Below are 15809 nucleotides of genomic sequence, written 5' to 3'. Positions count from 1 at the left end.
TCCCAGAACGCAACTTCAAACCAGCACGTTTATATGCAAATCTGGTACGCTGATTGGTGGAACTGGGCTTTTAAACATACGGCGCGAAAAATCCTTTGTTTGCTCGAAACCAAAATATAGTTGATCTGTTGGTGTGTGGTCGGCGGCTGTATACGTTTTAACCGTTTCTTTTTCAGAGGGGAGTGACAGCAGCAAAACAAGCTTTGGAGCGTTCCTATATTATTTCTAGTTAATAAGAAGCGAAACAAGGAAATAGGTCAGACTACCATTATTAGGTTAGGTCATGAAAACAAACTCTATTTTATTGTAGACTGACATAAAGACCAAATCCTGCTACAAAGTTCAAAAGTGCATTAAACTGCACTTCAGTGTAATATTTAAAATCACTATATGTCCCCTGGTGTGTATGAAGTAGCACCAAAATAAACTGCAAAAGTAACAGTCAACAGTCAGGGGGAAAACACATTTCACTGATGAGAACAGTTCTACTTCACTGCTGTTTATGCATTCCACTAAACTACATTTAAGAGGCAGGTTTGTAGCTATGATTTAATGTAATTGTTGTTCATTAGTAATACAAAGTATAGCATTATCATAAGACATGATTACGCCGCTGTTAAAGTTGCGTCACATAATAACGCAACTTTAACTGTGATGAACAGATCCATTGGTCAATAATCATAATGCAATATCATTATCCAGTAATGTCCCGTGTAGTTTCATACTACACGGTATATTTGAGTATTTTATGAGTACTTTTAACGAGGTATCATTTTTTATGTAGGACCACTCTCCTATCGGCACTGATGATAATAATAATAATAAGTGATCGGACTACTTCCTGCACCGGGGCTTGAAGAGGCCTGTAATGTGAAGGTCACACAACGACACAAACAATTCAAAGTTAACATATAAGAACATATAGCTAGAAACCAGCTTGTTAACGTGAACCGGAATGTATCCACACAATCACAGTTTAGAAAATTACAGAATATCCAGCCGTATATAGACTTAGGGATTTTTCACTGCAGCCAAAAGATACGAGCTCGATGCAGTCACGTGATACTAACGAAAATGATGACGTGTGTTTGTCTTTAGTCACGTGATTTTGTAATACGCCTTTACGCTGCGGAAAGTCGCTGTGTGTCACTCGTAACGAGTCATATTTGTAGTTCGCAGTGGTGTACAATATACTGTGACCGCGCGGTGTGGTGAACGTAGAAGAATACCGGAAACGAAGGGACACAGTCACACCGGCATGACGGGATCTACTCTGGACGCGAGCACACTCTGCCTCTTTGATGTTGACGGGACGCTTACGGCCCCGAGACAGGTGTGTATGGACTCATCTAGTCACTCAACATCCGGTTCCACGTCGGTGTCGTGGGCACAGCGTGTTCTGAAGATACACTGCACTATGCAGCCCCGCATAATAAAACCCGACATGTGACCCGAGAACACTACAGTCCAAGAATGAGTAGACATGGCTGGTGGAGTACTGTTAGCCACAAATGCAGAAATGTCTGCAGCCTGGACCGTCCACGGGAAGTGTCCGGCGGAAACAAGAGCTCGAAGCACCGAGCCTGCAGCTAGTTGCTGGTTGTAGATGCGTTCGCTGTGGCGTGAAGCTATTATAACTGACTTCCGCAGTATAATTCATGAAGAGAACCAGAATAAACACTTGGCTTTTAAAGCGTGACCAAAGCTTCATTTCATTATTTTCTATTGGGAAATTGATATTTTAGTCAGAGCAACAAAGAGAACGCAGATGTACACGTCAGTGAAAGTCAGCATTTTAAGCAAAGCTTTGTTTTGCCACATTAGCTAAACACTAAAACCAAATGTCAGAGGCCAAAAATCTTTCTTGTTCTCCTGTTAATAACCTGTGCATTAAAACTAATGATCGTTATCAGAATTAGAATCTTGTTTATTGCCATGTGATTGACATTCTCAACATATTGTTGCTTCGGTGGATTGGTGCTCACATAGAACACAAAGGACATGAACATAAACCAGTGAAGTTTGTGTAGTAGCAAATGAAAAAAATATATATATATCATTGCAAAATGGATCAGTGTTATTTAAGAGTCCAACGGCAGACGGAAAGAAGCTATTTGCAGGAAGTGGCTTAAGGAGTTAATGTCCAGGGTGGGAGGGATCAACTGTAATGTGCAGGTCTTGGATAGATGGAACGTTAGAGCATACAGTGCACATAGTGATGGAGGAGGTAATGACTGAGTGATGGCTTTGTGACAGCTCCCACTTGAAGTCCTGGGAGATGGTGGTGAAGCCTAGGGAATGGAAGGAGAAGTAAATCTGAGCTTAAAGTGGTATTAAAAGGAAAGGAGAACTGCATCATAGGAAAAATAACCTTGTGGTAACCTTTAAAAACTCAGACGTCTTGTTTTCTCTCTCACTTTCTGTGTCTGTGCTGATTGTAGCCTGTGACCCCACACATGGCAGAGTTCCTGCAGAAGCTGAGGACTCGGGTTCGGGTCGGGGTGGTAGGAGGCTCGGACCTTGACAAGATCAAAGAGCAGCTGGGAGACGATGGTGAGACACAGACATCTGTACTGGTCTGAGTTGTGAGGTAGAGCTCTGACCTCCCTGCTTTACTCTGCTTGGTCTGTGCTCAGTGATCCAGAACATGGACTACGTGTTTGCTGAGAACGGCCTTGTGGCTTATAAAAATGGAACGTTACATTCTGTCCAGGTAAGAAACTATTAACCTCAGAGTTAATAAGAGTTCAGTACGTGTCTAATCTGTTATGATGAACGTTTGTCAGCTTGTTTTGAGTGAAACTCATTAGAAACTGCACAGATGCCCTGAATATTAGGACGTTACACTTACATGTAACCGACTCCAAGCAGCTGACTTTGTGCCCTTGTTCTTGTCAGTCCATCCAGGCCCACATGGGAGAAGAGCTATTGCAGGAGTTCATCAACTTTTCTCTCAGCTACATGGCAAAGATCAAACTGCCCAAGAAGAGGTATGAGAACAGTTCTGTATGTGATGGATGGACACTGTAGTGCTGGTATAACACTGGAAAGCTGAAATAATCATGATTGATGAGGTCACATTGTTTTGCAGGGGGACATTTATTGAATTTCGTAACGGCATGTTGAACGTCTCCCCAATAGGACGCAGCTGCACACAGGAGGAGAGGACAGAGTTCTATGTGCTGGATCAGGTAAACACAGCCATTACTCAGACACTGTAGTGGAGGGAGTCTGATTTAATGCCTCCTGGGTTCATGTCGCTCTTTAACTTATTGTCATGCAGAGCAGGAAGTTATATGTAGAGAACAAGTTGTGATTATACTGGTGTACATCCATCTTTCCAACACACGGCAGAGCTTTAGGCAGCTAGAGAGCAGAATGTCTTTCATTACAAGGATGAAAAGACTTTAAACAGATACTGAAATATTGTTTGTCAAGTGTGTCATTCTAAAGAGGTGTAAAATGTTAGGTCATATCTAACAAGCCTGTCGTGAGACATGTACAGCCTGGACCCAGCGCGAAACAGTTTAAAAAAGGAAGCCAACTCAAAGACAAAGTTCTATAACAACATGGATGTTAAATAACCCTGCATTTGGTCACTAGTCGGAGCAGAATTATTTAAAGGGCATTTATCCTGAAAGACAAAAATATGATGTGACTGATGTGACAAGCATAGGCGGTGGGGGAAATACTGAGATCATTCACTCAGCACGGTAAAGATCCCCTTCCCTCACATGGAGCATCGCTGTGAATGCAGAGATGTCATGCTGGACTGTCTCTGTTTTCCTCTTTAACAGAAAGAGAAAATCCGAGAGAAGTTTGTGTCCGTGTTGAAGGAAGAGTTCAGAGGGAAAGGCCTCACGTTTTCAATTGGTAAGTGAACAGCGTTGATCCTAGCAGCTCCTTTAAATAAGAATAGAGGAGGGGTTGTGGGAGCCTGATGCTCCAGGTAAATGCCCCAGCCATGCTTCTGTAGGGCAGGCTTGAAATACAGGATACACTGTGAGGTTCTGACCCGGTCTCACCACTCCGCGTATCTGTAAACTCTGTCTGTGCTTACGAACATGCAGGTAAATTCAGTATTTACAGTTTGTATTTGCAATGACATAGTTTCTGAGAGCAGCAGCAGCCCATGTGTTCAGCATTGTTGTGTTTAGCACTGAAGCCAGGACCTGCAGCTCTGCTCTCTCTCAGCATGAGGTCACCTCTCTGCAGGAGGCCAGATCAGCTTTGACGTGTTTCCTGATGGCTGGGATAAGAGGTACTGTCTGGGGATCGTCGAGCAGGACAACTACTCCAGCATTCACTTCTTTGGAGACAAGACCAAACCTGTGAGTATGCTAAGTGAGCCCAGCCAACTTTAAATGACATGTAAATTCTTTACGCCGAGGAGCAGCCGTGTGACCAGTAGTAGAAAGACGAGACAAACAACCCTGCCGGGATTCCACACACACACACACACACACACACACACACACACACACACACACACACACACACACACACACACACACACACACACACACACACACACACACACAGACGCCGGGGTGTGAAGCTGCAGCATGCTACCACGTGTTTGCACCCAATAGTCTGCTGTACTAAGCGTAGGCTGAATGTCTGCTTTTACATAATAAACGGGATGTTGAAGTACTGGGGCTTCATGTGGCAGCTCAGTAAGTGTAAACCGGGATGCATTGTGTTTTAAACATGGCAGCATTTATTAATTGTCCTATGGCTGCTCTGATTTGCATCCCAATTAAAACCCCCTGTGGGCACTGACGGGACACCATGCAGTCTCTGTAGCACAGTGAGGCTCCATATACACCACCGGCAACGTATCAAACTCATTTAATACAAAACCACCTCCAACTTATCAAACACCACAACTTGATGTTATGCATAAATCCCATAATTCTTCCTACCTCACCTCATTATTTACTTTGATATGCTCAAAATATCACTTCTTTCAAAAAGCAGATTCATGTAAAATGTGTCAAATTAAGTTCAACATAATCAAGTGAAATTAAAATTGGGTAATAAACTAGTTCAGATGTGAATGTTTAAGTGATTTATTGTATCAATTCAGCATTAAGCTCTAACAGGACGAGGACAGTAAATAGACATTATCTGATCGTCAATGATCTTCAGTTACTTTGACCAGAGCTTCTTCTGTGCTATGATACAGCTTACTTATTTCTACTCAGGTGGTCACATAGTCTTGCTATTAGGATGGTAGAGATACCATGGAGACTCTGACTAATCATTTTACTGTAATGGTTCTGATTTTATTTGTTATAAGTCATTGTATTGTTGTAGTTTTATGTACTGAAGGACACTAGGACGCTTGTAAATAGATGTTTGATACATCAACAACATAACAAATATTAGATTTTACAGGTTATTCTCAATCATTTATGATTTTAGGCCTGTTACTGAAGTGTAGAATGTTTATGTGAGGTGAAGCTCTGACCCCTGAACAAATGTGGGAGCGATCACAGTAGTTGAGCTGATGAACCTTCGTGAATATTCAAAGTACACACAGGCTGTTTCTTTGTTTCTCCTGCTTTGTCATGGATTCTTAGCATAATGTCTGAATACTGAGGTGAGTTTTCTCCCCCGCCAATCATGAGGCTCTGCAGGATAGAAGCTTCATACGTGACTCCAGCGCTTTTTAATATTTGATCACGTCAATAAAACTATTTATTGGCTTCCCTGGTGCATCATGTGCTGTTAATGCTGCCAAACAATCTCTGCATTGGTGTCTTGTTGACGGATAACAAGATAAGATGAGCGTTATAAGGCTAGCTACTATAAATAAACTGTCAAACACGAATCACTGACAGTCTGGTTAAATGTAAAGAGTTGGTTTCCTCATGATGTGTTTAGATCAGATCTATGACTAATCTAACCTACTACTCTGGATGTTTTTGTTTGTTTCTGCAACAGGGAGGAAACGACTACGAGATTTTCTGTGACCCTCGAACTATCGGTCACGAGGTCTCCCGTCCGGAGGAGACGCAGCAGTTGTGTCAGAACCTTTTCTTCTCCTGAGTGTTACTGAGTGTATGAATGAGGCCCAGGGATGCAGACATTTATTTTTCAGATAAGTGATGTTTGCAGCAGCAGTGTCGCTGCAGTGTGTGGAGATATGACGGCAGTGTCATGTTTTAAACGTGATGTTTAACAGGCTTGATAATTTTCTAAACACGGTTCTTAACCTCCACTACTGACGAGTCACCTTACACCTGTTTTTACCTCGATGTAGCCTGGATTTGCTGATTCAGTCATCATGCAACCTATCACCTCTACTGTACAAAACCATTCATGTCAAATGAACTCGATTGTTTTATAAATGTCACCTAATGTACAGATCTGACACAACCAATGCACCTTATGAGACATGGCAACATCATGGCTCCTATGAGTAGAGGTTTTACCCTGTACAGCACTTAAATCCTTAATTTACCTGTCATACTGAACAGCGGAAAATAAAACATGGGAACAACTGGTCTTTGTTCGTCTCACAAACAGAAAGTCTGCTCATAAAACAGAACCTGAAGTGAGGAATCTGAGGCTGAAGATGCAAAAAAACGTTGCCTCCAGTGACAGGTGCTGAACAGAAGTCCGCTGGAGTAAAGCTCTGTGGTCCTGTTCATCATTAGTTCACCTTTAACAGTGTGTTTATTGATGGATCATTTACAGCGATGGATACAGCAACGCGTAGATGCAGCACCGGCTGTAGTAAAACGTACAAGAGGGAGGACAGGAACCGCTCTGAGCCAGTGAAGCTCCAGTGTTTAAGTTGTGACACATTAGTTCAGTCAAGCAGACGTTTAATAATCTCCGTACGTGTGTCACTGTTAGATCAGCTGTGTCGCATGGAGCCACAGGAAAACTAATAAGACCTAAAACAGGTTCATGAAGAAGCACTTGAAGCTCTGCGTGGAGACAAAGAACACATTTAATTGACTTGTTGGTAAATGATCTGTGGGAACAGACGAGCTCACCTGTAGCTTTTTTAGCCAAGCTGAGGTCAACAGCTGGGTCACATGATACAGTTACAGTCGTCAGAAACTGGGCGATGCACAGTTAGATCCTCAAAGGTTGGAACTAGATGACTACCCTCCACTACTGCCCTTGAACGCCTCAAAGCACTAGAACTAACAAGGAATTGGTACAATATCAGATATTGTACAAAAAAATCAAACGCAACACTTGTAAACATTTTGTTCTAATGATGATGCAGATCTGTGACATTCCTTTACTCTGTGAACATCCAGTGTCTTTGGGTAATTCAAATTCCTTTTGTTCTACTTCTACTGGATTTAAAGTCCATCAAACATTACAAGATAAAGGAACTAGATAAACCCTGGTTTCCAACATGTGATCTAATTTTCACAGGATTTTCTTAGGCAGCAGAATATAAGAGGCCATAATTACTGTGTATAGATAAGTATAATGTAGATATATTATGTTTTGAAGGGGGAAGACTGCATGTGAATAAATGATGTGAAGTCACGGCTAGATTCAAGTCAACAGTTAATGTCAGTTCTCTCTTTTAGTTTCAGCTGCTCATTGTTCCAGTAACATTTGTCCATCTGTCAGTAGTCAGAGTTGATTTCGTAAACAAAGCTGAACTGTCAGTAGTAAAAATAAAACCCATCTATAAAATACGTTGGACAACATAACATGGAGGAAACAAACCACAGGAAAACAGACTTAGTTCAGTGCAGTAAAATTGTCCCTTTGTTCGCAGTGATTCCCTTCAGACAAACCACAGAAACTTAACTGTCACCAAGGAAACAGTCCAATAAATACGATCAGGTATGTACAGCTGTTCCTCCAGTTCTGGTTCAAGCAGCTCACTCAAAGTCTGGGTCCTTGCAGTAGTCGCCGCCGCTGGACGAGCGGCTGCTGAGATCAGCCACTCCAGACTCCAGGTCGCTGCAGCTACAGAGGTGCTTGAGCTGGACGTGTGGTCCGAGAGGCTCCTCTGGCTCAGAGTGGGCTGTGTGCTGGCCGGGTGCTGGGGCGCTGTAGCTGGAGGGCGGGTCCGGCCCACAGTGTCTCTGCTGCAGGTGGCCGGTCCTCCTCCTAGGAACCTCCACCTTCTCCCATGTGACGGGCCTTCGGGTCAGAGCCGCTATCCTCTGGAGCAGTGACACAAACAGACGCACATGTTCGTTAGCAGAGAGGCCTCGGTTTGTTCTATAGCTGTAGCTTTATGTGTAAGTGCGAATATGAAGAGGGCATCAATGAAGAGTCACAGACTAAATGTAAATGTGTCTACACGTTGACTTTGTGATTCTTACTGAGGGGTTTACATCTTCATCATGTGGGTCATTCATGGTTATAGGTAAAGGCCAAGGTCGAACCTTGCTACGAGCTACGACCAGCACCTCAGACCTCTGTTCATGCCACACATGTGGCTGTTTCGGGTGTAGCACCTTTTACTCATTTATCAGTTATCATCCTCCATCTTAAAAAAATGCTGTCAGAGCTCAGATAACGGTGTCCTATGTGACAGCACCCCCTGCAGGACACTAGACTTGTCTGACCAGAATGAGAAGGGGGACAACTTAAGAGCTCGGTACCACGACCCTCACTCTCTGACCTTCTACGGCTCTGAGTGACTACATTAAAACACAGGTCAGAGAAAGGTAAGATGACACATGATGGTCAGAGAGCAGCAAGTTAGGTCCAGCCACACTGTAAAACACGCAGCCTAGCCCTCCAACCCAGGAACTGTCTCACAGGAACCTCCTTCACCTGAACCCAACCCGTCGGACACGTCTTCTCCTGGAGGCTACCGAGCGTTTAGTGTGTGAAGAGGCTTGGTGTGTGGTATGCCTTGTCTGGAGCCCGGGTGCTGGTGGTTGTGGTGGGCGGTTCCTCCTGGCGGTACCTCCTGGTGATTGGTCAGCTCCTCCTCCAGCTGCTGAGACTCTTCCCTTACAGCGGACAGGACGTCGGCAGGCGACTGGCGAGCGGGCGTCGTCTTGTCCATGTGATTGTAGAGACCCTTCCACATCCTGCACACATTACTGCGTCAGTAAACCGTGGTTGTTGAAGCGGCGCTCGCCTGCTGCAGGGACTCACTTGAAGCAGTAGGGGGTGGTGTTGGGCCTGAGGACAGCCTGACTCTGGCTCAGCTCAGCCTTGTACAGCGGGTTGGTGTACTCCGCTCTGTCCTCCCACAGCTGAGGCCACAGAGAGTGAGTTCGCTCACTGAGCCTGCAGACCACAACAGCACAGTCAACTAATGCCCGACGCGTCTCCTACGGGCTCCGAGTCTCCGTCCTACCTCATGTCCCGGCGCTCCTTCTGGCAGTTCCCCAAGAAGGTCCCAAACTGACAGGAGTAGACGTGTGTGTGTAGGCTGATGAGGAAGTGCTCGTTGAACTCAAAGGCGCACGGAAACTGCTCCGACAGCTGCCACACACACTCCAGGAACTGGTCGATGACGGGGGACACCTCCTTAGGGTCCCCGTCCAGGTGGGCGTACCTGCAGTGGGGACCAGCAGGTCAGCAAGAACCTTCCCCGTGCAAACACACCTCAACAACTACCTGCACAACCAGACACGACTGAAGGACGTCTGCCACAGTAGCTCTGCAACTCTGCATCACCATCATTCAGGTATTCTTTACCTGAATGATCTTTAGGTCAATCTTTATGTCAACAAACCTGCCTGGTTCGGTCGTTTCTGCGTTTACCCTCTGCTTCATACAGGGCATAAGATTAAATTAACACAAATTTAAGGTCTTAAATTTAAGCAAGACAAGAGGGATAATAGCAAGGAATGTTTCTGTAATTATCAATGGATATCATTTGGCTCTTTAGTCTTAATTAACCATGAAGCTCTGTCAGAAACGACCCAGGCTTTAATGTTGCTTCTCATCCTGACATGATGTCAAGGCCACACAAACAAACCCTCCTGAAAATTAAACAGACAGAAAGGTGTCTGTGAAGTGGCTTTTAAAGGAGCCATAATCTTTTTGGAAGAAAACTAATTTTGCTTTAGATGCTGCAGCTTATCATAGAAAGTGCTGCAAGGCAGATGTCCAGTGTTCTGAGAGCAGCATAACCCAGCTCTCCATTCAGGACCACCACCCTGGGTGGAGGTTAGCAGGGTTTGGATGTCGCTGGTGAGCACAACCAGTTACTGACCTGTGGGAAAACTTGTGTCCAAAGGAAACCCAGTCTCTCTCTATTAGGACCTACAACAGAGGAGGTGGAAGGTGGAACAGCAGGCAAAGGGAGACTGTGTGTGTGTGTGTGTGTGTGTGTGTGTGTGTGTGTGTGTGTGTGTGTGTGTTTTACCATTAGGCCTTTGATGGTTCTGTAGTATGGGTCTAGCAGGACACTAGCCACGGAGCAGGCCTGGGCCGTCCTGTCCCAGCCGTCTGAACAGTGGACCAGCACACTGACACCTTCATCAGCCACGGCCTGGAGACAGGCAGCGTTCAGATTGAGAAGAGACCGACTTCCTTATCATTTGTATTTTGGGCCAGTATCTGCTTTTTAAGGGCTTAGTTGGTTGGGTTTGACCTTCTGTTTGCATGTTCTCCCTGATTCAACATGATTTACCAACAGTTTGTTTCCTGTGAACTGGATTAATAACGTCCACATGTTTTACTGCTCTTCTCCATCTATTGTCAAGACTCTTAATTAATAACCATTCAGTTAGACAGACAGATACAGTGGGGCTAAAAAGTATTTAGTCAGCCACCAATTGTGCAAGTTCTGCCTAAATGCTTAACCCCATGCTTCACAGTGGGTATGGTGTTCTTTGGATGCAACTCAGCATTCTTTCTCCTCCAAACACGGCGAGTTGAGTTATTATTAAGTTCTACTCTGGTTTCATCCGACCATATAACGCTCTCCCAATCCTCTTCTGGATCATCCCAATGCTCTGTAGCAAACCTGGACATGTACTGGCTGAGGCAGGGTGCCACATCTGGCACTGCAGGATTTGAGTCCCTGGTGGCGTGTGTTACTGACTGTAGTCCCAGCTCTCTGCCGGTCATTCACTACTTCCCCCCGTGTGGTTCTGGGATTTTTGGGTGAGATGTTGCGTGGAGCCCCACATGGAGGGAGGATAGCAGTCGTTGTTTTATCGGTCTTGTATTTCTTCCATTTTTTAATACAGGTAGAGGACAGAGAAGTGTCTTAAAGAAGAAGTGACAGATCTGTGAGAGACAGAAATCTAGCTTGTTTGTACGTGACCAAATACCTTTTTTCCACCATAATTTGCAAATACATGCAAAAAATGTGATTTTCGGGATTTTTTTTCTCAATATGTCTCTAATAGTTGATCAAATACCTATGATGGAAACTAAAGGTCTCTCTCATCTTTTTAAGTGGGTGAACTTGCACAATTAGTGGCTGACTAAATACTTTTTTGTCCCACTGTATGTAGATGTAGATATAAAGTAAACTTTTGTCCTTTACTTTAGAAGCACATGTGTGTGGCTTCATGTCTGACCAGCTACAAACCCTGGCTATGAAGACGCCGGCGTCCAGTACAGCCTTGATGTGTTTGAGCCAACCAGAGTTCTCCAGACCCCACAGGAAGTCAGTCATGGAGGGAGCCCGCATGTCACCAACTGTAGGAGGAAGGACACAGGAAGCAGGAACGACATCATCATAGCATCGCAACACACACATGCAGACACACACACACACACACACTCCTCTTACTGTCAATGATTTTCTGCTGGCTGCTCCTCATCACATGAATGTTTTCGATGCCGATGAACTGCAGCTTGATGTTGGTGTAATGGTCCTCGTTCTCATAGCCTTTGCCCGCTGCTCGGTTGGCCATGGCGTTCAGCTGCATGCGCGCACACACACACACACACACTGGTGAATGGTACCGACCGCTGCATAGACTCAGCAGTGGCTGTGCGTTACCTTGGGCCTAGTGTCCACCACATAAATGTAGTCACTGCCGGGGTTGGACTTCATTATAGCTTGAAGCATCAGCTCGTCCTCCTGACAGCGTCCACTGAAGCCGGACAGCGGCTGACTGCACCGACACACTGCTGCCTGCAGCACAAGACACGCCGTTACTGCTCTCCGTACTGCTGTGCGTGTGGGTCCGAGTGGTACTGACCAGTGTGTCCTGGTGGAAGTAGGTCAGAGCAGGAAACCGTCCCCGACTCCTGAACCTGGAGCTGCACACAATGACGGCAGGTGTGGCCGACTTTGGAACAAACACCTCGGAGGGGTAAGTATCACACACCTGGAAGAACACACACACACACACACACACACACACACACACACACACACACACACACACACACACACACACACACACACACACACACACACACACACACACACACACACACGTTAGTCTGTTGTCCAGCATAATAAAAGACAGTGGCCCAGGCCTAGACTGGACGTAACCAGGTCCAGGATCAGTCCAACCAGGACTTTATTTTGGTTTTCAACAACCACCAAGACCCTGCTCACCGCACCGAGTCCCACAGTAGGAGGGGTTTTATGTCTGAGTATGGAGAAGTGGTAAGATAGGATTTGGTTGAAGTCTTGAACCCACCTGTTAGACTTTTACAATATTTTACAGTATTGTTGTTATTAGTAACGACATGAGAGACTTTTTTGTTATTGGTGCCCAGTAATTACCTCAAATTATGTGATGGTCACATTTTAGGCAGTATACCTGATAATTGTTAATATTCTGCTAATGTTGGGTTTCAGTTGTTGTTTAGTGTCAGGTCTTGTGAGGTGTAGGCCTCGACTACAAGGCAGACGCAGTGCACTGGACGGAACAACAGACCGGAGGGTCAAAGTACAGGCTTTAGTGATGGTAGACGTCACAATAGGCCCGATCAGGGTCAGGTCGGTGCACGCAGTCACACTGACCCTGTATTCACTGTTGGCGGCTGTGGTCACCCACAGGTTGTTGGGGACTCCCATCCTCTTGTAGTCGGCCATCAGGTCGATGAACCTCCATGACTCCTCCCTCTCCTCTTTGTTCACGCTGGGATTGAATGAAAGGCAGTACAGCTCACTGTACTTCTCTGCAATGGGACAAGAGCGGGGACACTGTTAAAGAAACGCACCAACGCGCGTTCATGGACGTTTAAATCCATCACATCAACTCACACACACACATACACACACCTGGGTGCGACAGTCTGACCAGTGAGGAGTGCACGTCCGAGCAGTCTTTCTCCTGAGGGATGAGGATCTGGAAGACTTTGAAGTCCTTGCAGCGCAGCATCAGCTGGCTCCCTGCAGGAGTGCTGGGCGTCCTCTCCACGCCGCTCACCAGGCTGTGCAGCACCTGAGACACAAGCACACTAGAACCACTCCTCCAGGTCCTTCTACGAAGCATCGAAGCAAACACTACATTATGGTGTAATCGGTCTTGTGACCCAGATTGTTAGGAGAGGAACCTTCTTTTAAACTCTAAAAGGAGAAGTGGGTGGTTGCTTCAGCTTCGTTTCAACCTGAGCTCATTAGCATGTGCCTTTGTTCTGCCTGCTGGGTGAAACCTGACTCCAGGTCTGTGCTAGAACCCATCCCACGGTCCCATCAGTGACCAGCCCACAGCCCTGTCAGCTTCCCATTAGAAGAACAACGGCGCCGGTTCTGACCCATGTCTCCCTGCGTGTGTCCGGGTTGCTCTCTACGAAGATGGTGTGCGTGGCGGACAGGTACAGAGTCCCGGTGCTGATCCGTCTCTGGCCGGACGATCGTTCCAGGAGACGCACGTTTTCCACCTGACAGGGACCAAAAAGAGGGACACGAGCTAGAAGAAGCTCAGCGGCACCAGAACCGTGGAGCCAAGCGCATCTTAATGTCCGGGCCGTTTGTGCAGAGGCCCGTTCAATCAGACCCGTCTCACTGGGGCAGAGCGGACTCAGTCCGGTACCGGACCGTGTTCCCAGTGTTGAATCTGCGGGTCCAGAGTCCCGAATGTAACGCGCGCACACGCAGCGCTGACCGTGACGCTTACCTTGGGCGTGCGGATGTGCTCCATCACTGACGACCAAAATGGAGGAGACGGAGAGAAAGGGAGCCGACCAGCCGAGTGGATCGTTCCGTCCGCTGCATGTCAGCAGCCGCCCGCGGCCCGCGGCCCCTGGACGTGAGCCGCCATGTTCCCTCGGTGCTCCACGCCTGTTCGCCTAACACGAACCCGGAGGAGAACCGCCGCCCGTCACTGACCTCCACGGTACCCGGGATATGTTACTGACCAGTAACGCTAAAGCGCCGCGTCTCCGGTTGTACCTTTCAAAATAAGATAAAAAAAACACGCAGTCTCCGCTTTGGCTTTCAAAATAAAACTAAATAATTACGTTTATTGTGGGCAAAAACGGAGAAATATTCAAACAGCATTTTTTTTATTTTTTGTTGAAACCTCCTTTCCTTTATTGCGAGGCAGGTGTGAACTCTTTATCATTACTCTCACGTGACTAGAGGTCACACAGATGATTCCGTGGCACACTCTGGTACAGAACCAGTACAGAACCAGTAAGCTTTTACACTCGCTGTTGCTTTTAATTGTGTCTTGGCAACAGTCATAATTACTGCACACACCTGGCATAAAACACACCCCCTGTTTTCTACACACATCCAGACTGAACAGATGACCTTCTAAAAGCTGACATCAAAGGCACGTTTGACTAACAGCTTAGCCTCCAACATGCAGCACACGCTGCTGTTCAGCTGGTCAAGGTGAGAGTGGTTCAGTCCTTATTTGATGACCTGTCTCCAACATGAATCCAGCTGGTAGCAGCATCAGGATCAGACAAGGAGTAGAGAGAAACACGCAGCTAGATGCACTAGTTCACTAGCTACCCTGAGGTAAAGCGAACCACTGTGTCTGTTCTTAAGGCCCTGACAACCTACCTTTCTACCTTTGGGTGACTCAGAACCCCTAAGCACGCAAGGCACAAATATTTTGTCATAATTGTTTAAACAGGTAAAGACAACCTCAGAGGTTAAACATGTTGTTTCAAGTCTCAGAGCAGATGAGTTGGCACAGAACTCTGAATGCACTCTGTTTCCTTGTCTACTGCCTGGAGACAGATTAAGACAGGACCATGTCCCTTTTCTGGTGTTTGCTGCTCGAGCCTCTTGGGTTCAGCCCAGATAAACTGTTTGCTCACTCTGACCATGTCGTCTTCACACCTGACAGGAAAAGAATGTCCGAAGAGGCCGAAGTGTAAATATGTTAAAACTCTAAAAGATCTAAAAGATATACAATACAAAATACTTTGATATAAGTGGATCATATATTTACTGACATAATTGAAAGTACATTTATTTAATTTAGTCAAAAACATATTGTAAAAGTTCGACCTATATTTATTCTGTCCACTAAGTGGCGTAGTAGAGCAAATGATGCCTAAAGCCTCAGTGAATTGCACGTTCCACCTGAGCATCGCTACAGTTTAGACCGGCATGTTTTTGTTTTGGGAATGATGCACAATATATCCACAACTAGCTTTACATCTTGTAAACGTTGAAAGTCGTATTTCAGAATAAGAGTCATGGCACCTTTGCTAAAATGAGTAAGATTTCGCTAATTAATAAAATAATTTCACACAAAGCTGTAAAACCGAAAGATTCCTTGAACTAAACCATTTTTTACTTTAGTTTTTTTCTGTTATTTTGTCAGAAGCATGTTAAACACTGAACAAATGAGCCAGGATTTCCACATGGCTTTGTCTTCTACCAACACCTCAACAACAACATCATCTGCGATGACTAATAAGTCATACCTTTTTACATTATTATTAATTCACAATGAAACATTTATTTCTTA

At 45.5% G+C, this 15809-nt stretch overlaps 2 protein-coding genes across 4 annotated transcripts; one reads left to right on the top strand and one right to left on the bottom strand.

Moving 5' to 3' along the window:
• Nucleotides 1–1108: 1108 nt before the first annotated feature.
• pmm2 (phosphomannomutase 2) lies at nt 1109–6510 on the top strand. The gene is made up of 8 exons (XM_029144106.3): nt 1109–1333; nt 2442–2553; nt 2637–2713; nt 2899–2990; nt 3092–3191; nt 3798–3873; nt 4216–4331; nt 5950–6510. Exons 1-8 carry the CDS (start codon nt 1259–1261, stop codon nt 6052–6054), a joined length of 753 nt encoding a protein of 250 aa, XP_028999939.1. The 5' UTR covers nt 1109–1258; the 3' UTR covers nt 6055–6510.
• A 436-nt stretch (nt 6511–6946) lies between these two features.
• On the bottom strand, nt 6947–14285 carry mtmr7b (myotubularin related protein 7b). 3 transcript variants are annotated; one of them, XM_029143328.2, is made up of 14 exons: nt 13995–14284; nt 13633–13758; nt 13157–13319; nt 12896–13053; nt 12120–12248; nt 11918–12052; nt 11705–11837; nt 11501–11610; nt 10325–10450; nt 10172–10221; nt 9308–9508; nt 9103–9237; nt 8909–9035; nt 6947–8153 (listed from the first exon to the last, which is right to left on the bottom strand). In XM_029143328.2, exons 1-14 carry the CDS (start codon nt 14016–14018, stop codon nt 7866–7868), a joined length of 1905 nt encoding a protein of 634 aa, XP_028999161.1. In that variant the 5' UTR covers nt 14019–14284; the 3' UTR covers nt 6947–7865. The 3 variants fall into 3 exon arrangements, with proteins under 3 accessions (XP_028999161.1, XP_028999168.1, XP_028999169.1); XM_029143335.3 differs by having other exon boundaries at nt 7957–8153; nt 8854–9035; XM_029143336.3 differs by having other exon boundaries at nt 8016–8153; nt 8773–9035; nt 13995–14285.
• Nucleotides 14286–15809: the final 1524 nt, after the last annotated feature.

This window comes from Betta splendens, chromosome 1, assembly GCF_900634795.4.
Source record: "Betta splendens chromosome 1, fBetSpl5.4, whole genome shotgun sequence".
Taxonomy (NCBI): Eukaryota; Metazoa; Chordata; class Actinopteri; order Anabantiformes; family Osphronemidae; genus Betta; species Betta splendens.
This window is presented reverse-complemented; position numbering and strand designations above follow the sequence as displayed.

Excerpts from the sequence above, each read along its gene's own strand:
- pmm2 (XM_029144106.3), top strand. The coding sequence starts at position 1,259 with ATGACGGGATCTACTCTGGACGCGAGCACACTCTGCCTCTTTGATGTT. Across the intron at positions 2,554-2,636 it reads AGAGCAGCTGGGAGACGATG|TGATCCAGAACATGGACTAC; the intron begins GTGAGACACAGA and ends GTCTGTGCTCAG. Across the intron at positions 3,874-4,215 it reads AGGCCTCACGTTTTCAATTG|GAGGCCAGATCAGCTTTGAC; the intron begins GTAAGTGAACAG and ends ACCTCTCTGCAG.
- mtmr7b (XM_029143328.2), bottom strand. The coding sequence starts at position 14,018 with ATGGAGCACATCCGCACGCCCAAG. Across the intron at positions 13,320-13,632 it reads ACACACGCAGGGAGACATGG|GTGCTGCACAGCCTGGTGAG; the intron begins GTCAGAACCGGC and ends CTTGTGTCTCAG. Across the intron at positions 12,249-12,895 it reads CCGCCAACAGTGAATACAGG|GTGTGTGATACTTACCCCTC; the intron begins GTCAGTGTGACT and ends GTGTTCTTCCAG.